The sequence below is a fragment of the Crotalus tigris genome, unplaced genomic scaffold (genome assembly GCF_016545835.1).
Source record: "Crotalus tigris isolate CLP2741 ecotype Arizona unplaced genomic scaffold, ASM1654583v1 scf7180000021814.131923, whole genome shotgun sequence".
In the NCBI taxonomy this organism is placed as follows: Eukaryota; Metazoa; Chordata; class Lepidosauria; order Squamata; family Viperidae; genus Crotalus; species Crotalus tigris.
The window spans coordinates 99666-126176 of NW_024098687.1; the positions used below are offsets into that span (position 1 = coordinate 99666).

Sequence of the window (26511 nt, forward strand, 5' to 3'; positions counted from 1 at the left end):
GCTGCCCTCTCCCTGGCGCTTCTTCTGGGGAATCCTCGGACTAAAAGAATAAATCCTGGTTTCTTATTAGGATTGAACAAATTCAGTTGATTTCCCATTTCCTATGATGAACAAAGTATGAGAAACATTCAATGGTCTTTTCAAGGCTTGAATCATCTGCTTTCTTCTGCAGTCATCTTTCCTCTGAGCATGTATAGAGTGGAAATTTGGGCCCGTCTGTGGGAAAGAGGAGGGGATAACCTGATAGCTCAAGAACATAAAATATAAAACATAACAGAATATAAAATTTTGAAAATCTTTCAAATGGGAGAGTCTCATCAAGGCGGGCCCTAAGAATTTCCGGAAACGCGGATGAGCTGGAGATTGGCGCCCCCTGCTGGTTGGCGGCTTTGCAGTGTCTCCTCTCAATTAGCAAAGTATCAATTCCTGTTTAAGCACCAAACCAGCCAGAAGTTAATCGAACTGTGTAGAATCAAGCCAACAATAGAACTGATTAAATTACTTCCCAGACTCCTCTTTACTTTGTGGGCTTCCTTGCGAGACAAGCTGCATTTGATTACCAGTTTGCTTCTGGGTCCACTTAAAGGTGCTGCTTTTGACCTTTAAAGCCCTTTGTGGAATGAGACCCCCCTCTTCCCAATTACTTCCACCCACCCCACCAGCTCTAGCAGAAGAGGTATGTTGTGGGTCTTGTCTCTTAAGGAGTAATATGTAGTGGGACCCGGGAGATGATCCTTTTCTGCAGTGACCTCCATCCTTGATATCCTTCCGGACATCTCTTAAAATATGGTTGTGTGAATAGGCTTGGGGATCTCAAGGAACTGGTGAACTAGCAATGGGGCTGCATTCCTTATCACATTGAATCCTTTCTTCTTTCAATTAATAATGATTCATTAAAAATTGCACAATCTTTTTGAAATATTAAAATAAGATTCATGTTTTACCACAGAAGATTCTCAAAACGAATATAAAAATTAAACCAGAGACATTTCTTTTAGTCTGAATGGAGAAAGAACTTGAATTTTTGTTGTTGTTGTTGTTGTTATCCATGTTCACAGCAGTGAGAATGGCCAGATTAAGTACTTTAGTCAAAGAAAAGAATACATCCGACTTTATTTCTACTTGGAAACTGCTTCTCAATTTTGTGGTTGAGGTAGAAAAATATGATACATTGACTTTGGGTTTTGTTGATTAGAAAAAGTTTCTACTCATAGAAATGGCTAGTGCATATTAAATATGCAAAAGTAAAAAAGTCAAGGCTGTAATATTTTTATTCAACTTGGTTGAAATTAACACACAATTTTATTAACTGAGAGGTGATAAAGAAAGAACTGGCATTATTTTCATAGCCTGGGAGGGAATATTATCTCCCGCTCCACATTTATCTTTTCAGCTAAGAAGCCACCAAGTGCTTCCACTTTCCTTCCAATTTCCAAAGACCACCGCAGATTAATAAGGGATGTACTTGATTTTAAGATTATATTTTTCTTTTTTCTGAATTTTCACTTTGGAAGCAATGTAAACAGAGAACAATGGGAACGTGACAGGACTCAACATGCTGGATGTCCTTCTTCTTCCTGAAGCAGATGAGCTGCTGAAGCTGCACAATGCTTTCATGAACTGCTGACAACAGGCTGCAACATGCGCAACTTTGTGTTGCTCCTGGAGGCACTAAGGGACTGGCGATTTGTCAATTTCAGATGAGGGGGGGGGAAGAACCATCTGCCATGTTGAGTTGGATCCCATTGCCGATCATCCATCTGCCATTTTAAATAGACTCTAAACCAGACATGTCAAACACAAAACCCGGGGGCCAGATGCGGCCCGCAAAGTGGTTTCATGTGGCCCGCGAAGCCATCTTGGAAACAGTGAGGGAATGGCCCCCTCTGCCTTGGCCTTGGCCCAGGCCAGCCGGGAGCCAATGTACAATTTTGTGGTGGCCCTCTATGCTGAAACGCATTCAGTCTTAGCTCCATAAGCGCCCCCCCCACATGGCTGAGAGGAACAGTGAGGCTCCTCCAGTGGACCATGCCTTGCCACTTGCCCTGGTCCCACCTCCTTCTGCCAGAGACCCTCAGATCTATCCCACTCCTGCCCAGGCCCCCACACGCACCCTTGACGCGATGTAGAGCTGGCCACACCCACCCAGTAGTCCACACCCACTCCATCCACGCCTACCCAGTAGGCTACACCCACCCTGGCCACACCCACCCGCCCCCCTGAGGGCAACTGCAATGCTGATGTGGCCCTCAATGATATTGAGTTTGACATCCCTGCTCTAGGTAACCTTCCGCCATTTTAGGGACTGCAAGCAGCCCATTTTGTAACTGTGTGTCGTTTGTCAAAGAGAGGCTCTTTATTCAGGTACTGCTGTTGCCTCCCAGCTCAGACACCCCGACTTTGGCCTGAAGCTGGTAAGAACTTGAGACCTGAATTCGAGAGAGGCGCTTTTCCCTTTGCAAAGGGGCTTCTTTGCCCCCCCCAAAATAGGAAACACCCAGTAATTCAGGCAAAGCAAAAAGTCTCCATTAAAGGCTGTGTGTGTGAAGGAGCAATCTGCCCAGAAAGTTGACACCACCTGTGCTATTTCTGTCCGGTCTCTCCAAGGCCTCTCCCTGGGGACAGCACAGCAAAGTTGCCTGGAATAGCTGTGCGGTGAAACAACTCAGGGTGTGGGGAAAGAAGGTGTGTATTTTTGTGTGGAAGTAAAGCAGTTAGAAAGGGAGTTTTTTCTCTAACCCTCACACGGAGGAATACAGGTGGGAGTAGCTGTGGAAAAGCTTGAGGACTCTGTCTGTGTGTGTGTCTGTGTGTGTAAGTGTTGTCAAGAGAACTGTGTTGTTGTTAGCTCTTACAGAATCACTGAGTTGGAAGGGGCTTTGGAGGTCTTCTAGACCAGAGGTTCCCAAACCCCTGTCCATGACTGGCACTGGGCAGTGGCATGCCAGAAACCAGGCTGCAGAAACAAGCGAAACCCCATCCGGGGAATGCAAGCGGCACACAAAACAACACCTTCTCCGGTCCGTGGAAAAACCTCTCCCCACAAAACTGGTTCCTGGTGCCCAAAAGGTTGGGGGCCGCTGTTCTAGACAGCCCCCTGTTCGGGCAGAAAACCCTACACCATTTCTTTGGTGTCTTGAGTCCACCAAATTGGGTCTATACCAGTGGTTCTCAATGTTTGTGTGACGGCGACCCCCGTCACACAAACGTTCTGCACATGCGCGGTGCTGCGCACATGGGGGTGGCCCCCCATGCACGGCGTGCATGCACGGCGCACATGCGCGGCAGCGCCCCCATGGCGGCGCACGTGCACGGCGCCGCCCCCATGGCGGATCGCTGCCTTTGGCGACCCCCGAAAAATGGTCGATCGACCCCAAATGGGGTCGCGACCCATAGGATGAGAACCGCTGGTCTATACTGTAGTTAAAAGAACCTGTGACATGGGCCCAGATCTTTTTACCGGTTACAGAAACAAATACATTCCATTGGTATATTTTGTGATAGGTCAAAAAGCAAGAGATCAAAGAATAAAAGAGATGGATTAAATGCGAAGCTTGAACAATAGGAAACAACGATTCTAGCTGGCATTCCACAAGTAGCAAACTCACGGCCTATAAACTCCCTCTCCCAGATAAATTTTTATATTGCTTAACACTTGCAAGTGTATCCAAGGTCTTCCAGAAGGTACTTTCTGTTGTGTAGTTGCTGAGAAAGCAAGTTCTCCCAAAGCAAAAGAAACGGCACGCTTCCTTAAAGTTAAAAAAAGAGAACCAGCCTCCCTTGTTAAAAGTGCAAATATCACCTTTTAAAAGGCTAACAATAAAGCTTAAAATCCCAGCCAGCCCTGGCTGTGGTTAGTTTTAATCCTATAGTATTAATGTTCAGGTCGCAGAGTTAGCAATGTCCCCAGGAGTGTCAACCACAGTGAAGCCTTGCCTTGGAAGTGTGTTTGTGTGTTTTAAAGAAGAGCATACAAAAGAGTTGTTTAGTTGATCCAAGGTCCGGTTCAAGATCATCAGCAAGTCCAAGGTTCAAGAATGAATTTCACATCCACCTGAGCTAAACCCTGTTTCCAGCAGAAAGAAGGAAGCCATCCCAGTCTCTTATAGAAGCTGCAGCCAACTGTCACTCATCGGAAGGTTTATCCTGTTGCTAGGCAATGACCAGTAGGACCCCTCTTCTGCCCTCCTTTTGACTGGCAACTTTTAGTTTCACTTGAGACCCAGCTGTTTGCGGTATCCTCTCTCTCCCTGGGGGCATCTGCCAGGAGACCGGAGGGGGAGGGGGGCACCCTCCCCTCCTTGAAATAAGGCCATCTTCTCAGGCCTCGGAAGCGGCCCCTACATTTTGGAAGACCCTCCTGCAGATCCCCCTCCTCCTCTCAGCCTCCCGGAAGGCCATCAAAACTTGGCTCTGTGCCCAGGCTCTGAGTTCCAGGTGAGGTGAACTTCTGGCTATCCTTGGGGCTCATTTTCTTTTGCGTCTTCAATTTAGTGTCTCCTGTTCTTCCACTGATGTTTTTATTGTGTCGGCCCAGGCCGCTTGTGTGAGGTGGACAGTCAGAGGGGTCTAATAAACACATTTCTAAAACTTTTGAATGAGTAGAAGACGCTCATTTTGACATCTCACAAAATGACTTAAAGCAGATGTGTCAATGTTTTCGCTGGCCTGGGCAGCGTTGAGTGAAAAGGAATTGTCTTGGGTCCCGTATAAAATATATCATATAGTTAATGTATATAAATAACAAACTTCCCGTTAAATATATTTTTATTATAATATCAAAAGTGTTGTGAGGCCACATTACTGGCTGTCCAGGGCTGGATGTAGTCTATGAGCCATGAATTGAGCCCACTTTTTAGGCTCTTAAAGATGGCAGCTCCTGAAGGCATCCGGGAAGCCCAAAAGGAATTGAGGGGGGGGGAATCCCACTGCTTTCCACTCCTCCTCATCCAGAAAGCATCCACTATAATATGGGGGAAACGTCTTTCCCATCAATCAAGGCTCTCCCCACTCTTGGGCCAGGGCATCCTGATGGGCCCCTGAAGAGCCCAGAGAGGACCTCTCAGAGGCAGGAGAAGCTGCCCTCCTGCAAGGGGACCAGGAGGGCTCCGGACGGTCCCTGAGCACCCGTCTCCCAAAGGGCCGCTGGATGAGGCCCAGAGACCAGCGACTCGGCCCTCAGCCTGAGGCAAAGGTGGATCTGAGGGAAAAGCTGCCTCTGTTGCTGCCCCCACTGAGCCAAGACCAAGCGGCCATTTTGCGGAAGGTCAGCTGGTGATGCTGGAGAAAGATCCGGACCCAGGAACAAAATGGCTGCCTCCTCCCCAAGGAGCATATAGGAGTCCCCTCCCCCCAGGTCTTGCTCCTTCCAGGTTTTGCCTTGGTTCCTCCCACTCAAAATGAAATTGGTGTTTCTGAGCAAAATGAGAGTAAAATTCCTCCTATTTCCAATCTCTTCAAACAGGCAGCAACTCAGGTAAGAGGAAAACAAAACCATTTATTTTCAGCAAACAACTTTGACAAACTTACAATATAAGTGCAAATTATTAAAGGAGCCAGCAGCCCGGCTGTGCAATGGAACTCATGCTCCTTTTTTCTAAAGCATGAAAAATTCACAAATGACAATTTATAAAAAAAATTAGTGTCTGAATGTTTCACTCGTTATTCTGATTATGTCAGACTTTGAGTGATCAAATATATGCTCAATTAACTGCAACAATCAATTAAAAATGCATCAACGATTTTAGTGATCAAAATCTCAGAATATACACTTCTTTTAGTAATAGTTTCCTCAAAGATAACATTTAAATTTATAAAACAAACACAAGGAAAAAAAGAAAGAAAAAGAAACCCCCATCTTTATCCCCAACAAGTATAATGAAAATTAGCAACTTATAAATCTCTCTTAAAATAAAACCAAGAAACTGTTCATCCTCTCCCTCACCCCATTCCCTATAAACCCATCTCTGAAACCTCATCTCTAACCTCTAATCTCAATCCATTAAGATCAATTAGCAAAAGCCCATGAAGGGTTATACAAAATACTTATTAAAACCCATTATCTACAAAAGCATTTAAAATCGTTTGATTCCACAATTAGTATCATACCGTCTTTTTCCGTCTCTAAGACGTACCCGTGTATAAGACGCTCTCCACGCCGATCAATCCGCAAGTTCGGCCGGCAGAAGGTCTTGCCCCCTCCCCCCACCCACTAGTGGGAAGCCCACAGGGGCTTCACACCTGCACCAGGCGGCATGGCAACCCACACAGGCACGACCTGGGCTGCGGAGGTTACCATTATTTTTCTGTGTATAAGACGCACCTGGTTTCTGAAGAGGGTGTTTGCAGGAAAAAATAGAGTCTTATACACGGAAAAATACGGTATATTCTTTTCTCCTCCATTCCTCAATCATAATAAAGAAAGGTTACTGATTCTGTGATAAAAGCCATGATGAAAGACCCCAAATATATCCTGATTCCAGAATGCTGGAAGGCCCTGAAGGGATCCTCCTGTCTAATCCAGAAGAAGGTTGATCCTCAATTCTTTCCTCCCTCCTTAGGCTGGGGGTGTCCATCCTGCTGCAAAGAAGAGGGGAAGAAGCATCCAAGGGTTCGTTATATCAAGACAGTCGGAGCCTGAGAGGCACCAGAGTTTAAGAGTTGGGGGGGGAGGCAGACCCCTCCCCAGAGCCCCAATGCCACTTCCCCAAAATTCCTTCCCTTCCAGTGTTTGAGATGAATAGGAGAGAGAAGAGGGATTTCCCAAAATATCTCCACCATGAATTGGTCCTTGGACCTCAAAGTCCTCACCTCCCTCCCTCTCCCCCCAATTCAGCCTCCATGAGGGCCACTCACCTGCGAAGGGGCTGCTAAGCGGTCTGGTCTGCATGGGAGAGAAAGACACAGAGTGAGTCTCTGCCTTGCCTGGATCCTCTGAAGAGGACCAATCTCTCTCTTCACATTCAGCCTCTGCAGCTTCACGAAACTCTCAGAGGAGATCAGGCCTTTTATTCATTTATTATTAACCTTCTGTGTCACCCATCTCTCTCCAAGTGACTCTAGGCAGCTTCCAGTAAAATTAAATAAAATGCCATGTAGGACATTTAGAACAATAAATTGAAAGACCAGATTCCCCCACCAGATCACGTTGCCATTGCTCTGACAAGAAGATCCTATCCGATGTGTGACCGCTGTCCTGAGCCAGGCCCAAGATGGGCCCAAGATCAGGCGATCCATCATGTCAGTCTCTCTATCTGTTTATCTGTCTATCATCTCTTTATCTATCTAATATTAAACTTCTATGACACCATCTCGTCAAGGGGACTCTAGACAGCTTACAATAAAATTCAATAAAAAGCTATGTAGAATATTTAAAACAATAAAAACCAGATCCCCCCACCAGATCACATTTCCGTTGCTCCAAGAAGATCCTATCTGGGGTGTGACCGCTGTCGTGAGCCAGGCCCTAGATGGTCTGGGAGAGGCCCATGGCAGCCGTGAACTCCTGGGCCCCTTCTGAGGCCAAACCCGGGGAGGGCAGATTGACATCTCCCAGGACCAGGAGCCTGGGGAACTCCCTGCCAACACTAAGATAGCCCCCAGCAGCTGAGGGGTGGGGTGGCCATGCAGCAGGGAGGCTGGTACAGCAGCCACAAGCCCAACTGATCCCATGAGCGCAGATTCAGAAACGGAGTCACAACCAGAAACGTGGGGATCAAGGCCCCCGAGTGCCCAGAGAAATTCTCACATTGCCCCCCCACCTGCTCTGCCCCGGGGGGGCAATGTGAGTTGGGGCCAAATCCTAAACCCCAATCTCTGAGAGGAGGAACACCCCCTCCACTTCCAGAATCAGCCAGGTCTCAGCTATGCCAGCAGAAGAGTCTCTAACCACTGGGGATCATGGGATCGCCGGTGATTCCCCCATTTCCCACCAAGGAATTGAGGGCTCTCTCTCCTCCAAAGGGGGCCAGGCTCCACCAGGCAGACTCTGCGCTGCCTTCCCTGCCTGAATCCCACAGGGAGAGCTTCCCTTCTCCGCCTCAGGAACAAAGCAAGGCAAGGAAAGTGGATTTTGTGACCCCCCCCCCAAAGCTGGTTTTCATGCCTAAGGTGGGACTAGAACTCACCGTCTCCCAGTAAGTCTCCCTTGGTGCCCTCACCACTAACCCAAACTATTTTAATTATTTCACCAGAACCAGACACAGAGGGAACACAGGAAGAATGAATTAATGGGGGGAGGAGGGGGGGCTTTTAAAAACTGGGGGCCTCTCCCTCTTTCCCTCTCCCCCCACCCGTCCAAAGTCTGGCAAAGGGACAGAATGGCTGAAGCAGCAGCAGCAGCAGCTCCCTCCGACTCACCCTGGCTGGATCTGCTGGATCCTTCCTCACTTGCTGGAAAAGAAAGAAAGAAAAAGAGAGTGAGGAAGTTCACTCTGTTGGCCTGATAGGTGGAGAAACTCAGCTCTTTCTGACTCCAGCTCCCTCCCTCTCTCGCACACACACACAATCAAAGACACACAAATACCTGGAGAGAGTTTGAACCAGACTGCTTGGGCTAAAAGGCCCAGGAAAGAATTCCTAAAATTTATATGTACATCAACACAGAGCAAAAGTTCAGCAATTCTTGAGCCCGAGAGCAAAGCTGATCTAAAAAGATACACATGGCTCCAAAGTCTCTTTTTCTAACCAGTTCCTACTCATCCTTGTAATGGGAGATCGAGATCCAGTTGGCATCCCCCAAAGCTCCTTTTCTCTCAAAATGCCCCCTTTTGATCCCTAATTTTTATGGAGCTGCTGACTCTCATTTCACCAAACCTTTCCTTTCCGCCCACTTGGGAAACAGAGCAGCTTCTCAGCCAGAGGGACCTTCCACCAGCTGGGTCTTCTCCCCTTCTTGAGGGTTCCTTGTCCCAGATGTTTCTCCTTGAGGACCCCACTTCCAAGAACAGCCTGGCTGGGATGAAAAGGGGGTCCATCTTCCCCAGACTGGTTCTTAGGAGGAAGAGAGCATGCACGTGTGCGCATACACACACAAACACACACACACACAAACACACAGACATTCCTCAACTGATCATGCCTCTGGTCTCTGCTCTAAGTTGGAAATTACATGTAGAGAGGACAAGTCACTCACTTGCTGCTTTTTTGTAGTCATCTTGACGTCTCTCTGCAAAGACAAAAATCAGTGAAAGGTCAAAAGAATCCACCAGAGACCATCCAATCTTTCCCTCTTGGGAGGAATACCTTCAGGAGATATTTCGCAGTCACTTTGCCTCATTAATAAAGACAGAAAGATTTTCAAAAACCAAAAGGATGTCCTGATTTGGCCCAAGAGAGACCTGCTGCCTCCAAGATGGAGGGAGGGAAAGGGGGGAAACAGCAGCAGCTTGGAGGGGAGGAAGATTTTCATGGAAATCCTTCTCTGCTGCTCTTTGACCAAAGACTTTGAAAGGGATGGAACTGGGATGCCTCTTCCCAACTCAGAAGAAGGCGGGACTGTCCCAACCTCAGACTCAGCCAAGTCAAGACTGGAGTCCCAGCAAGAGGCCGAGATCTCAGAGGCTCCCCAAGAGGGCTGGGAAAGCAGGACAGGAGGAAGCCCTGAAGAAGCTCCCCAAAGGGAGAGACTTGGGAGGAACCTCCCCATCTTCCTTCCATCACCCAGAAAAGGAGACTTACTGAAGAATACCAAGATCCCAACAACAATCACACCCAGCAGGACAAGGCCAGCCACAACGCAGCCGATGATGATCCCCAGGCTGGATTTTGATTCTGAATTGGGAGAAAAAGCAGATAATTGAAGGAGAACCCCAATATCCCAATTAGGGGAAGAGACCTAAAATAGCAAAAGCTGAAATTCCCAACATTAAAAACTTCTATGGGTTCCTCTTCCTGTCCCTCTAAGGGAAGCACGAAGGCTCCTTGCTAACCACCGTTAGGGGACGTATCCCCCTCATGCTGCCTCCTTCTCTCCCCAGCCCAGCATGAAGGCAGCTGAATTCATCCTCAGCTTTTCCACTCCAAAGCAGCCCTTTGCCACCTTGTGACTCTCAGCAGCTTACAAAACAAAAACGTCACCAACACAATATTGGTGAACAATACAATAACATTTGTTGAACAACAGTTTTTTGTTTTGTTTAGAGGCTGCCCCAGTTTGTCATAATTTGAGCAGCTCTATACGTTATGTTTTTTCTTCAGTTTGAATGTTTACATTTTATTATTTAAAGTAAAAGAATTCATATCACCTAGCCTTTTTTAAAATATACACTTTCATTTCCTTGTCCAGTCCAGAAATAGCAAAAAATTATATTTTGTCCTTCTAGGACTTCAGCATGAAAAATGGAATATGGTGACATTCAACTTCTGGACAGTCCCAGAAATGGCAGAAACAGAAGAACAGATTTTGAAGGGACCTTGGAGGTCTTCTAGCTCAACCCCCTGTTCAAGCCTTCCAGACAAGTGGCTCTCCAGTCTCTTCTTAGATGCCTCCAGTGATGGAGCCCCCACAACTTCTGAAGGCAAATTATTCTACTGAAGGTTAATTGTTCTCACTGTCAGGAAATTTCTCCTTAGTTCAAATTTGCTTCTTTCCTTGATTAGTTTCCATCCGTTGCTTTTTGTCTTGCCTTCAGGTGCTTTGGAGAATAACTTGACTCCCTCTTTGTCGAGGCAACCCCTGAGATATTGGGGAGAGTGCTATCATATCACCCCTAGTCCTTCTTTTCATTAGACCAGAATACCCAGTTTCTACAATTGTTCTTCATATGTTTAGTCTCCAGTCCCCTGATCATCTTTGTTGCTCTTCTCTGAACTCTTTCCAGAGTCTCAACATCTTTTTTATATTGTAGCGACCAAGACTGGATGCAATATTCAAAGTAGGGTCTTACCAAAGCATTATACAGTGGTATTGCTTTGGGAGTCAGTTCTGAGGAGGGGAACATTAAAATAATAATAATAATAACAACAACAATAATAATAATAGTAGTAGTAGTAGTAGTAGTAGTAGTAGTAGTAGTAGTAGTAGCAGTAGTAGTAATAAAGTTGGAAGGGACCTTGCAGGTTATCAAGTCCAACCCCCTGCTCAGGCAGGTAACCCTATACCATTTCGGACAAATGGCTGTCCAGTCTCTTCTTTTTTTTTTTTTTATTAAGAATTTTTAACATTTTACAAAATAAATCCCCTCCCCAAACCCGCCCACCCACCCATACCCTCCCCCAACTCCCCAAACCTCCCTAACCCTCCCCTGAACCTCCCAGAGTTGATTACAGGCTTATCCAAAATGTTTCAAAAGAAAAAAAAGAAAAAGAACTTAAAACACATATAAAACTTAAGACACCTATAAATCCTAAACAATCCTAAGTACCTTAAATTAAATGAATTATTTCTAGAAAATAATAATAAACACATTATAATATACTCTAAAAATCTTCTAATCTTACTTATAATATTATCCATCCTTCTACATAAGTTTCTTCCAAGACACAATTTTAAGCACTGCTTTCTTTAAACATCTATAACTACAATATAAAGTCTAGCATAAATCATAAGCAAATCTAAATACATTTAGTTAAACAAGTTATAGTCCCTCCAAAACACAAATTTAAACAATCAGAACTTGAGACATTAGAACAAACAAATTATAGTCAATCAAAAACACAAATCTGAACATTACTTAAAACTTTAAACATTAAAAACCCCACCCAAACACTAAACACATTATAATATACTCCAATCCTTCTAATATCATAAATATTATTATCATTTTCATAAACTCCCCCAAAACACAAATTTATACATTACTTAAAACTTAAAAAAGGAAAAAAAAAACAAAACACCTTTATACTCATTTAAATCTTATCAGATTCCATCCAAAGTAAACAGTTTATAACAAATTCCACCCACAAAAAACACTATAGCAAATTCCATCCACCATAAACACAATAGATATTCAAATCTTCATCAATAACAAGTTGCAACCACAAAAAACCCAGTCCTTATCAATCTCAATTGTCCATTTTCATTCTCCATTCATTATCATACTGATATTATTATTGTCAGCCTCGATTATCCATTTTCGTTATAAAGCTTAAAACAAATGCTTTAGGATCTGTCCTCAAAAGCTGCTCCAAATTTTCTGAGTCTCCCAACGACTCAGAAGCCAGTACATGTGGGGATTCCTTAAGCTCCTTATTCTGTTGGTCTTTTTCTTTACAATTATATGTTGCACAGATTTTCCTCTGCCCCTTCCTCTCAACTTGTTGACGCCCCTCAGGCTGAAATTTCCCCTTTTTCATCTCAGATGACCCTTCCATCCTTGAAGGTTGCTCCAAAGGATTTATGGGTCTTGCTTCTCCCACAGATTCAGCAATCACTAGGTGTGAAATTTCATTACTCTTCTTCAGTTGCTGCTTTTCTTTACAGTTTTGTGCTACACAAGTTGTCTCCTGCTCCTCAATCTGAACATGTTGAGATCTCTTAAACAGGGGTTCCCCAATTTTAGAGTCTTCAAACTGTAATTCTACATCCATTTCTTCCAAAGTCTTGAACTTAATAGATGGAGATGAACATGCCCCCAATACTGAAGTATAAAAATCTTTTGCTTGAGAAACAGTATTAAGTCTGTAACATATTCCCAGGTAATTCACCACCATTCCAATCGGAACATCCCATCTAAACGAAATTCGTCTCATTTTAAGTTCATTTGCTAAAAAGGCAAATTCCTTTCTTCTTCTTAAAATTTTAGATGGGATCTCCTTTAAAATTATAACATCTTGTGAAGCAATTTGAAATCTCTTCTTATAAAAAGCTTGTATAATTTCATTGCGTAAAGATTTCTTCCCAAAGTAAATTACCACATCTCTTGGCAAATTCTTTTGTACTGCCACCGCAGAATTGACTCTAAATAGTTTTTCAATTTCACTAAGTATTCCTTCTTTTTCTTTATTCAAAATTACAGCAAAGTCCTTTGCAACCATCTCTTTCAGGTCTCCTTGCAAGGACTCTCCCAAGCCTCTAATTCTTAAGGCATATTCCATTTGACCATATTGAAGCATAAGAATCTCGTTTTCCATTTCTTTTTCCATACTTTCAATTTTCCCCTCCATTAATTCCACTTTTTCAGCTACTTCTTCCACATGGGAATTCAACTTTTCAAGAACAGAAGCAACTCCTTTTAAAGCCAAGACTATGTCTTGCCTCAAAATCTTATTATTTTCTTCCAAAATCTTTTTCATTTCTGCCCTAATTTGAATTGTAAAATTTCCCATCATTTCTTGCATATCCTTCACAGTTGTTGGCTGGGCCACAGAAGATTTAGGAACTGTGAAATTCACTGGACGCTTTGGAGCCATTTTTTAAAAAAAAACTTTACTCCTTCTTAAAAATTACAAAAATTCCTTCAAAAGAAAATCATAACTCCCTCAAAGGAAAATCTTTAAAATAATGAGAAAAATAAAAAAATAATAAAAAAAGAGAGTTAGAAAAGAAGAAAAAAAAAATAAAAGAAATTAAGATATACACTCCAATCATTAAAATGAAAAAAAAGGGAGAGGGGAGGGAAAAAACCAGATTGCCTGCCCTTTAAAAATACAAGAGACGAAACCACAAATCAAACCAAAACAAAAAGTTAGAATATACACTCCAATCGTTAAAGTGAGAAAAAAAGAAAAAAAAAAGGGGGGGGGAAACCAAAATGCCTGCCTTTTAAAAATACAAAAAGCAAAACAAAAAATCAGACCAAAACCAGAATGCCTGCCCTTTAAAAATACAAGAGACAAAGCAACAAATCAAACCAAAACAATAATAATACTTCTAAAATCCATCCAATTCATTAAAAAGAAAAAAAAGAAGAAAGTAAAAAAAAGCCGATCGCCACTCTAGCTTCCCAAAAAAAAAAAAAAAAAAAAACGCTAGAAGGTCTCCCGATCGCCATTTGCTTTCTCTTTCAACAAAAAAGCAAATAGTGGAAAAAAAGACTATAAACAGAACAATAAACCTTTGGATTTAAAATAAAATCAAAGAAGGCGAAAAATAGATCAATAAAAGAAATTAGAATATACACTCCAATCGTTAAAGTGAAAAAAAAAGGGGGGGGGGAAACCAAAATGCCTGCCTTTTAAAAATACAAAAAGCAAAACAAAAAATCAGACCAAAACAATAATGTTTAGAAAATTAAACAACAAAAATTAATAATACTCTAAAATCCATCCAGTCCTTAAAAAAAAGAAAGAAAAAAAAGAGAAGGTAAAAAAGCCGATCGCCATTCTAGCTTCCCGAAAAAAAAAACGCTAGAAAGTCTGCCGATCGCCATTTTACTTTCCCTTTCAGCAAAAAGCAAAAAATAAAAAGAAAGACTATAACAAAAGAATAAACCTTTAAATTTAAAATACATATAAAGTCAAGGAAAGCAAAAAATAAATCCTCTAAACAACTCTGTCCGCTTCTTAAAAAAAAACTCACTAGATCACTTTAAACGCGGAGGTGGTTGCGAGGGCTTGTTTTGTCCCAAGGACAAAAGCAGCTGGGAAGCGGAGACAGTCTGAACTCCGTGGGAGCACTCTATCACCCCCAAAAAAGGAAAATTGGGGGTACATAAGAGGCTCTACCACTATTCAGACTACCCTCTGCCCCCCCCGTTGCCCGGGAGGGGGATTTTGAACCGCTGAACAGCTGATGTCTGCTGTTCATAGCGGTTCATTACACTTACCCAGGAGGACGGCTACAAAGTAGCCGCCATCGCCCAACGCAGATCCACCGGAAGCCAGTCTCTTCTTAAAAACTTCCAGTGTTGGAGCATTCACCGCTTCTGGAGGCAGGTTGTTCCGCTGGTTAATTGTTCTAACTGTCAGGAAGTTTTTCCTTAGTTCTAGGTTGCTTCTCTCTTTGGTTAGTTTCCATCCATTGTTTCTTGTCCTGCCTTCAGGCGCTTTGGAGAACAGCTTGACTCCCTCTTCTTTGTGGCAGCCCCTGAGATATTGGAACACTGCTATCATGAACCCCCTCATCCTTCTCTTCATTAAACTAGACATACCCAATTCCAGCAACAGTTCCTTATATGTTTTAGCATCCAGTCCCCTGATCATCGTTGTTGCTCTTGTCTATACTCTTTCTAGAGTCTCAACATCTTTTTTACATCGTGGTGACCAAAACTGAATGCAGTATTCCAAGTGTGGCCTTACCAAGGCATTGTAAAGTGGTAATAATACTTCATGTGATCTTGATTTGATCCCTCTGTTAATGCAGCCTAGCACTGTGTTGGCCTTTTAGGCAGCTGCAGGACACTGCTGGCTCATATTTAAATTGATTGTCCACTAGGACTCCGAGATCCCTCTCACAGTTACTACTATTGAGCAAGGTATCCCCTATACTATACCTGTGCATTTGGTTTTTCTTGCCTAAATGTAGAACCTTACTTTTTTCACCATTGAATTTCATTGAATGTTGCAATTCTAGACTGAAAGGCTCCGGCAATTGAGAAAAGCTTTCGCTTTAAATTAAGCCAGTTTACCTTAAAAAAAAAAACCTTTCTAAAAGCCACAGTCAGACTCAATTAAAGGGGGTAAAACTAATTACATTTGTTTAAAGCAGTGGTTCTCAACCTGTGGGTCGGGACCCCATTTGGGGTCGGACGACCATTTCAGGGGGGTCGCCAAACAACGCAGTCTGCCATTTTTCCCCCCTTTTCCTTAGCTGTGATACTCCCTTTTATTCTATTGGCTTTTGAAAGCCAATAGAATAGACTCTCTTGAATAGAGTCTAATTCTATTGGCTTTCAAAAGCCAATGGGAATTGTCCAGTCTGTCTCTGCCCTGCTGAGCCCACCAAAAGTCCCATTCTGCAAATGGTGCTGCACCAGTTGAGTAGTCCTCGACTTACGACCGGTTGAGTGGTCCTTGACCTACGACCGGTTGGGGGGTCGCGGCATTAAAAAGGTTGAGAACCACTGGTTTAAGGGGATTAAACCTTTCCTGATGCTTTTTCCCCTCCCCCCACCCAAACCTCTCCTCTCCTCTCTCCCCCCCTTTTTCTTCAGTTCACCAGCAGCTCCCAGCTGCTTCTGGAAGGCCAATCAGCTGGAGCCCTGCCGGCTCCTGGGGCTTCTGCCAAGCCCAGATAGTCCTGCAGCTGCAGCTGCCTCTCCCTCAGGCTTTGCTCACTTCGGCTCATTCCCCTCCCCTGCTACACTTGGCCAGATATCACATACCACCTGCCATGTGGCAAAATACCACAAGTGGTACACGTATCCCCAGTTGAAAAGCCCTGCTTTACAAAGTCTCTGATGGTAAAAACTCAGATTGATAGTCCCTTTTCTAACTCCAGATGCATCAGTCCAGATACTCTGTGCATTTCCTGAAGTCAGCTGCAGTTCATCAATTTTAATTAAATTTGGCCTTTAAAAAGAGACTCAGACTCTCCTCCTGACTTTTTGTACTTCAGGAATTCTAAAGAAAATAAAATCTTTTTTAGGTGCTCAGTATAACTGTTGCTCCACGGCTGGAGGCAAGAAACAGGGAGGGACAGAGGCTAAGAGAGGATCTAAGAGGATTTCATCAGGATCTGCCAGCTGTTGTGATGGGATTCTGGAGTTTCCTTTACATCCCTTGAAGCAATTCTATGGTCTGGTCCCTGCAGTTTCACCAACCTCAAAAACTGGAAAAAACAATGGCCTAAAGGTCAGGTATGCTCACATCTGGACACAGCTGGGGTCAGATTTCCCTCCCACATCCCTCCAGCCTGCCCAAGACCCCAGTCTTTCCCTCCCTGCAGCCTCTCACCCTCCAGGGCCACGTCCAGAGGCTCCTGCAGGCTGTCGTGCTCCACGTGGCAGCGATAGCGGCCCCTCTCTTTGGGATCGATCTGGATGCTGAGCCAGGCGTGGAAGGTCCCATCTGCGTTGGGGGCCACGGAACCACGGAGGGTGTCCTGAAGCCAGACCTCCCCGTCCCTCGTCCAGGAGGCATCGATCTCCCTGGGGTAGAAGCCATGCAGGCGGCAGACGTGCGTCTCCATCCCATCCTCCACCTCCTTTTTCCTGCTGCTCATGGTCACCACTGGGGGCTCTGCAGAAAAGGCACCCCCGGAATTAATTCTGAGCCCCTCCAGAGCCTGGAAGGTGGATGGGAAACTTGGAGGGGCAGGAAAATCTCCCACTACGTCCCACTCCACACCTGCAGCGTCTCCAAGAGTTTTAGGAAAAGCTCCAGATCTGGAAAATGCTCAACCACAAGAACTCCCGATTCTGAGTCCTTCCCAGGGACTCAGCCTGAAAAACCTCCAGCAGCAAATTGAGGGTCCAAGGAAATTCCTCTCTGGCTGCTTTGAACTCTGAATGATCTTGGATTGTTTCCTTCAGGGGAGGGAAAGTGGAGCTGCTCTTTTAAGTTCCCTTTCAAGACAACAACAACACAGAGGTTTCTCCCTACTTTTGGGGTTCACTTCCCCTTCCCCAAATCTGAGGCTGTTCTAGGCTTCTTTCCAAGGGGCACAATCACAATTTCAGGATTATTTGTTTTATTTAGCATATGGCAACACTTTCCTGGGGGGGGGGGAGAATGAGAATCAAAGCAAGGGCTTTTGGAATCTCACCCTGGTTAATTTGGAAACCAGATTCTGCCTGTCACAGTGGGGCAGAGAGAGAGGTAATGCCTATGGAAGACGGAGACAGTCCCCACAGGGAAGGGAGGGGCTGTGGGGAATTGTGGGGAGGGGTATCCACCTGAGGGAAGTTAGCCCCACCCAGAAGGAAATATTAAAAAGGAAAATATATTTTTCACCAAAAGGATTTTTTGAAAAGCAGAAACCAAACCTGGCCCCAGATTTCTTTGCCTCAAGCAAGAGCTAGCCTCATAGAAATGCAGATATAAGACCATTAGGAAGTTGGAGCCAGGGAACTCAAGACAAAGAAACTCTTAAGAGTCATTAGCCCAGCCCCAGGGAAGCAGGAGATGACTTTTGGGATATAATAGGACTAACCCATTACCATCAAGTATACCGTAGAGGCACACCTAAACTCAGGTCAGAATACGTGACACAGGAAATAGCCTCAAAGTTCATGCCACAGGAACAGGAAACTATTCCAAACAAAAGGCTAGAGGGGATATAAAAACCTACAACACCATGTGCTCAGCCCTTCTCTCCTCTGCTCTTTGCTGAAGAACCATCTTCCTGCTTCTTCAATAAACTGTAACCTTCTTCCCAAAGCAGTCGCCATGTTTGCTTATTTATTCCCGGCTTGGATGAACCAGGATGAAGACTTTACTTCCAACACACCCATGATGCCTGACCTCACCCAGCTGATCCTGGAGGGGTCAAGGAGCCCAGAGAGGAAGGGGGAAGGGCAGTGGGGCAAGGATAGTCCTGAGAGGAAAATAATAGCAGGAAAGAAAGAGGGGGGAAACATGACATTGTGAGCAGGAAGCCCTCTGGAGCGAGGGAGTGTCCCTGGAAGAGGGGAAGGGAATGTTTTCTGGAGAAATCACTAAAAACAAAAATAAGAAACCTGTCTGAGTTTAAGAGAAACATCCACAGAATCTGTGGGTATTTCCCCCCCTCCCCCAACCTTGGCCATTTTTGCCCGAGGGGAGGCGCTGATAATGTCCTGTTAAGGGTAGGTGCCCCCTAGTGGTAGGTTTATTTAATGGCTGCCTCGCAATGGGAACTAAACAGGGCTTCCCATATTCTGGGGAAATGCTGGAAGGGAAGAGGAGTCTATGCTGAACAACCAGGCTCTAGACAAGGGACCCCCAAAAAATCAGACCATAAAGGAGCCTGTCCAGCCTGTGTCCAGATGCTCACCTGTCCTCAGCAGTGCCTCCTTCCTATAAGACAGGTACTTCTTTATCCACTCAATGCATTCCTCCTCCAGGTAGACCTTATGTCTCTGATTATATCCTGGGATAGCGTCCCATTTCCTCTGGATGATCTGGGCCTGGGGTTCAGAAGCCACCCAGGTGAGGGTCTCCTTGTCAAAGGTGAGGAAGGTCTTCCCTTCGTAGCCATACTGCAGAAACCCTCCTTTGCTCCCGTCTCCCCGGAGCTCACAGACAATCATCTTCTGCAATGTGTTAAGGCCTGAAACAGGGACAAGATATGATGGCTTGGGGAGTCCTCAAGATAGACACAGACCCCCCTCCCAGCAGAGACTTTGACACTGGAGGTAGGCACTGACACCTCCATTTCCTCCAAGAAAAAGAAGTCTTCAGGCCCCCCCCTCACTAACTGCCCTTTTCCTTTTCCTCGACCTGGGTTCCTCCATGTCACCCCCAGGATGGAGCCCCTGAACCTCCCCAAGAAAATTGAAACTGGGGAAGCCAGCGGAGGATCCTGAGGGAGTGAGAAAAAAAGGAGTGACAGAGGAAATGGAGGGAGGGAGCCTCCTCTATCTTTCCTTCTGCTGTTCCTCTGCTGGGGAGACCCTTGGGGGGGGGAGGAAGGGATCCCAGAGAGGGAACAGTTGCCTGAATCTGCAGCTCCAAAGAGGGACTGGCCTCAAAGAGGATCTGTGCAGGCCTGAAAGACGGACAGGAGGATGGTTTGGGGAATCCCCAGAGACACAGAGGCCTCCCTCCCTACAGGGACTCTGAGACTGAAGGGAGGCAACGACGCCTCAATTTCCTCCACAGTGCTTCCCTCCAATTCTCCCACCTCCCCACTCCCTACCGGTTGGCTTGCATCTCCCCTAGGATGGAGCCCCTGAAGCTGGCTAATCCCCCTCTCAACCTCACAGGATCAGAAAAGGCAGTGGAGGATCCCAAGGAGGGCCAAGGAAAGATGGAGGCACAGAGGAAACGGAGGAGTTGGAGCCTCCTCCATCTTTCTTTCTGCTGCTTTCTTGGGGAGATCCCAGAGCAGGAACAGGGGCCTGAATCTGGCTGCAAGGAGGGACCAAGAATCTCATGGATCATCCTTTTCAGAGGATCCATCTGAAAAGACACTTGCAAGGATCCCTGTGATCGTAAAATCATGGTCTGCATTCACAAATAGCACCGAGTCTCAAGGGCTGGCTCCCTGTTTCGGCTATCCAGAAACAAACCATGGCTTGGTGCAATGTGGGAATGAAGCCTTGAAGGGCCACAAAGGAATATTTTCCTCAGCAAGAGCAGCAAGTGGCCCAGGCTGATCGGCACCCCCAAAGGGTTATTGACCTTTGAAATGAAGTTTGAAGTTTACAGTCTCTGCAAGGACCTGGAGAAGATGTTTCAACTTCAAGTGACCAAATTCTTGGATTTAAAAATAAACGGAATGTTTGGGAAAAAAAACAAAAGAAAATGTTGAAATGTTTCTACTTCTGGTTGGGCTTGAGACTGAGGAAGGACGCCAGAAACTCTCAAATCTGAGGGAAAACCACTTGTAAGTACAGTTGAACTAAACTGACCGGTCCTTTCCCTCCCTTTCCACTCCCATGAGTGACCAGGTGAGGGGATCCTTTCTCTGCAGCTTCTGCTCAGCCTGAGACCTTCCCTTTGGAGGGAGAGGAAGTTCCTCCTGAGCTGAGTCTGATCCTGCCCTCCAGAGGAGATTCCCTGATCTGCTCAGGGAAAAAAAAAAAAAAGATTCTGGATTCCTGCCATTCACAGGAAGGCACTGAAAATCTGGCTGCAGTTTTCAACTTCTGAGAACCAGCTCTGTCTTATTTCGGAAGCATCAAAAGCTAAGAAATAAGCTCGTCTTATTTCAGTTGTAGATGAAATCTGGGTGTTCTCATCTCACGTTTGGCATAGAACTGAATGTTTTGTGCAGGGATCACATTGAAAAGGCAAGTTTCACTTTTTATTATCAGTGTAAGAACGCTGTTAATGCAGCTCTGAGCCTGGATGTGCAGGGATTCCCCCAAGGCCTGAAAAATATTTCAAGGGTTCCTCCTGGGTCAAAAAGTTGAGAATGGCTGCTTTAGAGAAGTTAAAATATATTTATATTTGTAACGGCTGTGAAGAATATCAGGAGGCTTTCTGTCTTTTTCTTTCTTTATTTTCTTCAACTTGTTTTCTTTCCTTGTAGTTTTTTTTTCTTTTTTTCTTTCGTTTCTTTCTTTTGTCCCCTTTATTTTATATCACGTTCTATTCGTTTTTATCTTCTTGTTAAAGAGTTTTAGTAACATTATATGTAAAAAATTAAAAAGGCCAACAGGATGTCGTGGATCGTTAAAATGGTGTTGAAAACAGAGGCTAATGTCACAAAGCCTTTGCGTAAATCAGTGCTTCTCAATTATTTTCTGTCATGCCCCCCTAGGAAGAAGAAAACATTTCGCGCCCCCCCGCACGACTGTCTATCCAATCGGGTCCTTTGCGTGTGTCACGTGCGTCCAGTATGATAGTATTTGCCGAGGTCAAACGAGCCCCCCTTTACGGAGCCTCGCGCCCCCCCTGGGGGGCCCGCCCCACTATTTGAGAAGCACTGGCGTAAATCAAGGGTGCCACCACATCTGAATATTGGGTGCAGTTCTGGTCACCAGACCTCAAAAAGGACAGGAGGGAGGTGGGGAAGGTCCAGAGAAGGCGACCCAGAGGACGGGAGGGTTGAAGCAGCCTCCCTTGGAGGAAAGGTTGGGACATTTGGGGCTGTTTGGCCTGGAAAGGAGGTTCCCCTCCACTCTGGCTGGCCTCCTTCTTTTCTCCACCAGGGGGAGCCCTCTGGATCCAGCTTTGCTCCCCTGAGAGGCCGGCAGGGGGCCTGGAGGGATCTGGGGAGGGATCTGGCCTCAGGGATTCCATGACAGCTCTGAGCTACTCAGGAAGATCCCCAAATGGGGTTTTCTTTCTTTTCCGTCCTCCCCCCACAAGATTGGGAGGATCCTGGAAGTGACCCTGTGCCTCCCTCCAAGAGCCCCCGCCCCATTTGGCCTCCTGGCCTCTCCTTCCACCTGGAGGATGAGAAGAAGCTCCTGGCATTTTGGGCCCCACTCATCCCTCCTAAAAGGGGGTGAAGGAAAGGGTTCTAGTCTCCTCAGGTGGATCTGCGCTTGATTCCTCATTTCTCTAGAATGGAAACAGACAGAAGGACGAGGACCTGCTTTCACCAGGATCTCCTTAGGATCCACCTGCTTCTTTTCCGGGAGGGGAGAGACCTGTGATTCCCTTCCTCCCCCACAGCAGGAGGTCCACCAAGGCCAGGACCCTCCGACTTTCATGGAGGGTGAGAGATTTCAGTCTCTTTCTACCTCACTTTATATCCATATCCATAGCCTATCAATATCCAGACAGATAGATGGATAACCCCCTTTATGGATTACTGCCTTGTCGTGGCGAAGGGGCTTGTGTAACTCAATGAAGCTATAAGCTATGCCGTGTAGGGCCACCCAAGACGGACAGGTCATAGCAGAGAGTTCTGACAAAATGTGATCCACTGGAGAAGGAAATGGCAAACCACTCCAGTATCTTTGCCATGAAAACCCCATGGACAGTACTAAAAAGAAAAAAGATATGACGCTGGAAGATGAGCCCCTCAGATCGGAAGGTGTCCATATGCTACTGGGGGAGAGCAAGGGCTAGTACTAGTAGAGCGAAAGAATGCGCGACTGGGCAAAGCCAAAGGACGCTCGCTGTGAATAGCTGGTTGAAAGGAAAGTCCGATGCTGTAAAGATTTTTTCTCCATAGGAACCTGGAATGTAAGATCCATGAATCAAGGCAAGCTAGACGTAATCAAAAAAGAGATGACAAGAATGAACATCGACATCTTAGGAATCAGCGAACTAAAATGGACAGGAATGGTGAATTTAACTCAGATGACCATCAGGTATACTACTGTGGGCAAGAATCCCTCAGAAGAAATGGAGTAGCCTTCATAGTCAATAAAAGAATAGGAAAAGCAATACTGGGATACAATCCCCAAAATGACAGAATGATCTCAATTCGAATCCAAGGCAAACCATTCAATATCACAATAGTCCAAATCTATGCCCCAACCACTGGTGCTGAAGAGGATGAAATTGACCGGTTCTATGAAGCCCTATAGCACCTTATAGAATTAACACCAAAAAATGATGTCCTTATCATCATGGGGGATTGGAATGCTAAGGTAGGAAGCCAAAAGATAACCGGAATAACAGGCAAGTTTGGCCTTGGAGTACAAAATGAAGCAGGGCACAGGCTGATAGAATTTTGTCAAGAGAATACGATGGTCATAACAAACACTCTTTTCCAACAACCCAAGAGACGGCTCTACACATGGACATCACCAGACGGTCAACATAGAAATCAGATTGACTATGTGCTCTGCAGCCAAAGATGGAGAAGCTCTATACAGTCAGTAAAAACAAGACCAGGAGCTGACTGTGGCTCAGATCATGAGCTTCTCGTTGCAAAATTTAGGCTTAAATTGAAAAAAGTAGGGAAAAGCACTAGGCCACTCAGGTATGAACTAAATCATATTCCTGATGAATATACAGTGGAGGTGACAAATAGATTTAAGGAACTGGATCTGATAGACAGAGTGCCTGAAGAACTATGGATGGAATTTCGCAACATTGTACAAGAGGTAGCAACTAAAACCATCCCAAAGAAAAAGAAATGCAAGAAAGCAAAATGGCTGTCTGAGGAAGCTTTGCAAATAGCTGAGGAAAGAAGGGAAGCAAAAGGCAAAGGAGAAAGAGAAAGATACACCCACTTGAATGCAGAATTCCAGAGAGTAGCTAGAAGAGATAAGAATGCCTTCTTAAATGAACAGTGCAAAGAAATAGAAGAAAACAACAGAATAGGGAGGACCAGAGATCTCTTCAAGAAAATTGGAGATATGAAGGGAACGTTTCATGCAAAGATGGGCATGATAAAGGACCAAAATGGCAGAGACCTAACAGAGGCCGAAGAGATTAAGAAGAGATGGCAAAACTACACAGAAGAACTATACAAGAATGAGCTTAGCATCCCAGATAACCACAATGAGATGGTCACTGACCTCGAACCAGACATCCTAGAATGTGAAGTGAAATGGGCCTTAGAAAATCTGAGCAACAACAAAGCTAGTGAGGTGACAGTATTCCAGCTGAGCTATTCAAAATCTTAAAAGACGATGCAGTAAAAGTGCTACACTCAATTTGCCAGCAAATTTGGAAAACTCAACATTGGCCACAGGATTGGAAAAGGTCAGTTTACATTCCAATTCCAAAGAAAGGCAATGCCAAAGAATATTCAAACTATCGCACCATTGCACTCATTTCACATGCTAGTAAGTTATGCTTAAAATCCTACAAGCTAGACTCCAGCGGTATGTGGATCGAGAACTACCAGAAGTACAGGCAGGATTTCGAAGAGGCAGAGGAACTAGAGATCAAATTGCCAACATACGCTGGATCATGGAGAAAGCTAGGGAGTTCTAGAAAAACATCTACTTCTGCTTCATTGACTATGCTAAAGCCTTTGATTGTGTGGATCACAACAAATTGTGGCAAGTTCTTAAAGAGATGGAGTACCAGACCATCTCATTTGTCTCTTGAGAAACTTATATGCGGGTCAAGAAGCAACAGTGAGAACTGGACACGGAACCACTGATTGGTTCAAAATTGGAAAAGGAGTCCGGCAAGGCTGTATACTGTCACCCTGCCTATTTAACTTATATGCAGAACACATCATGAGAAAGGCAGGGCTAGATGAATCAAAAGTTGGAATTAAGATTGCTGGGAGAAATATCAACAACCTAAGATATGCAGATGATACCACTCTAATGGCAGAAAGTGAAGAGGAACTAAAGAGCCTCTTGATGCAGGAGAAGAAGGAGAGTGCAAAAGTTGGCTTGAAACTCAACATTAAGAAAACCAAAATCATGGCATCCGGCCTTCTCAATTCCTGGCAAATAGATGGGGAAGAAATGGAGGTAGTGACAGATTTTATTTTTCTGGGCTCAAAGATCACCTCAGATGGGGACTGCAGCCAAGAAATTAAAAGACGCTTGCTCCTGGGGAGGAAAGCTATGGCAAATCTAAACAGCATTCTAAAAAGCATAGACATCACCCTGCCAACAAAAGTGCGTATAGTCCCGCCATGGTTTTCCCAGTTGAATGTATGGCTTGTGAAATTTGGACTATAAAGAAAGCTGAGCGCCAGAGAATGAGGCTTTGACTATGTGCTGAGAAGATTCCTGCCGAGTCCCTTGGATGCTAGGCGTTCAGAACCGGTCAGATTCCTAGATGAATCAACCCGACTGCTCTTTTAGAAGCCAATCCTGAATTTGAACTCATACTTTGGCCACCTAATTGGCCAGCCTAATGAGAAGGAAAGGACTCACTGGGAAGGGCCTAATGCTGGGAAAGATTGAAGGGCAATAGAAGAATGAGGACGCACAGAGATGAGATGGCTGGATGGAGTCACTGAAGCAGTAGGTGTGAACTTAAATGGACTCCAGAAGATGGTAGAGGACAGGAAGACCTGGAGGAACATTGTCCATGGGGTCGCGATGGGTCGGACACGACTTCGCAATTAACAACAACAACAGATGGATAACTTTAAATATGTTTTGATTAATTGCAGTCGGCAGAAAACATCGGATACGGAGACAAGTTTATGCTGATTTTAAAAAAGGAATAAACATATTTTAAAAACCTTTTTCTTTGAAAGGACCCCCTTTCTCCCCCATCTGGTTCCTGGGGAGGCAGGAGGAGCCACCTGACCCATCACTCACCGCTATGATTGTAGAGAGTCCTCAGAATCTCCAGGTGATCTATGAATGACTCCTCTTCGCCACGACATGTCTGGGTGCCTCTCTCCCAGTACGTGGGGTCCTCCTTCCTCACCTTCTCTATCCAGGGGACTCGAGGCTGGAACTTCCGGTTGCTGCTGTCGTAGTAATTGAAGAGTTGATCATCCACGTACCCCAGAGAGACAAAATGGGGCAGCCCCTGACTGGGCTCCGAGATGGAGGAATGGAAATACTTCAGGGAGTGCGAGGAGGTGCCTGGAAGGGACCCAGAGGGGCAGAGTTAGGAGGTTTCTGCTGGGGGACCTTGATGCTATAGGTCACAGCAGGTCCCATTTTCAGGTCTGGGAAGAAGAGAAAAGAAGACCTGGGCAGGTCAGAGGTGGAAGGAGGAAATGGAGGGGGAAATGATGGAAGAGAGAGAGAGAAAAAGCAAAAGGTAGAAAAAGTGAGCTATCGAGAGACCAAAGAGCATCTTCTTTAATATATATATATTAAAAATTAACATAAAAATTGAGGAACGTAGTCTCCTGGATGTATACATATTCAAAAGATAAAAACGAGCACCAGGAGGTAAAACAATTAAAAGTTTAATAAATAAATAACCTAGCTTTCGATGGCTATATTGCTGCCATCATCGTCAGGGTGTTAAAAGCCAGAGGGTGGGGGAGCTCATTTATAGGCACAAACGCGCCTGCACACGGCTCATAGACCTCGTTATGGGGCCCGGTCGATTGATCCCTCAATCCGATTAGCGGACCAAGTCATTGGTCAGAAGCTGGGTGAACTTCTTAGGTAATTCTAAGGACAGCTTCTTGAGGTAAGTGTAACCGCTCCACCACCACCTCCTCTGGCCATTCATAACACGCCCTGAACGATGATGGCAAGC

The 26511-nt window shown here is 45.1% G+C and overlaps 1 protein-coding gene across 2 annotated transcripts; it reads right to left on the bottom strand.

The window, feature by feature from the left end:
- Positions 1-5477: 5477 nt before the first annotated feature.
- LOC120296927 (major histocompatibility complex class I-related gene protein-like) lies at positions 5478-25740 on the bottom strand. 2 transcript variants are annotated; one of them, XM_039318982.1, is made up of 8 exons: positions 25608-25740; positions 18794-19069; positions 16774-17058; positions 9679-9771; positions 9134-9166; positions 8359-8391; positions 6856-6883; positions 5478-6576 (listed from the first exon to the last, which is right to left on the bottom strand). In XM_039318982.1, the coding sequence occupies exons 2-7, from the start codon at positions 19047-19049 to the stop codon at positions 6870-6872; spliced, it is 714 nt and encodes a 237-aa protein (XP_039174916.1). In that variant the 5' UTR covers positions 19050-19069; positions 25608-25740; the 3' UTR covers positions 5478-6576; positions 6856-6869. The 2 variants fall into 2 exon arrangements, with proteins under 2 accessions (XP_039174916.1, XP_039174917.1); XM_039318983.1 differs by lacking the exons at positions 5478-6576; positions 6856-6883; positions 8359-8391; positions 9134-9166; positions 9679-9771 and adding an exon at positions 16148-16648.
- Positions 25741-26511: the final 771 nt, after the last annotated feature.

Bases quoted from the DNA above. Each gene is read 5' to 3' on its own strand.
- LOC120296927 (XM_039318982.1), bottom strand. From the start codon at position 19,049: ATGATTGTCTGTGAGCTCCGGGGAGACGGGAGCAAAGGAGGGTTTCTG. The intron at 9,772-16,773 runs GTGAGAGGCTGC...CTCCCAATTCAG, and splicing joins TCTGGACGTGGCCCTGGAGG to AATCAAAATCCAGCCTGGGG. The intron at 9,167-9,678 runs GTAAGTCTCCTT...TTGTCTTTGCAG, and splicing joins TGGGATCTTGGTATTCTTCA to AGAGACGTCAAGATGACTAC.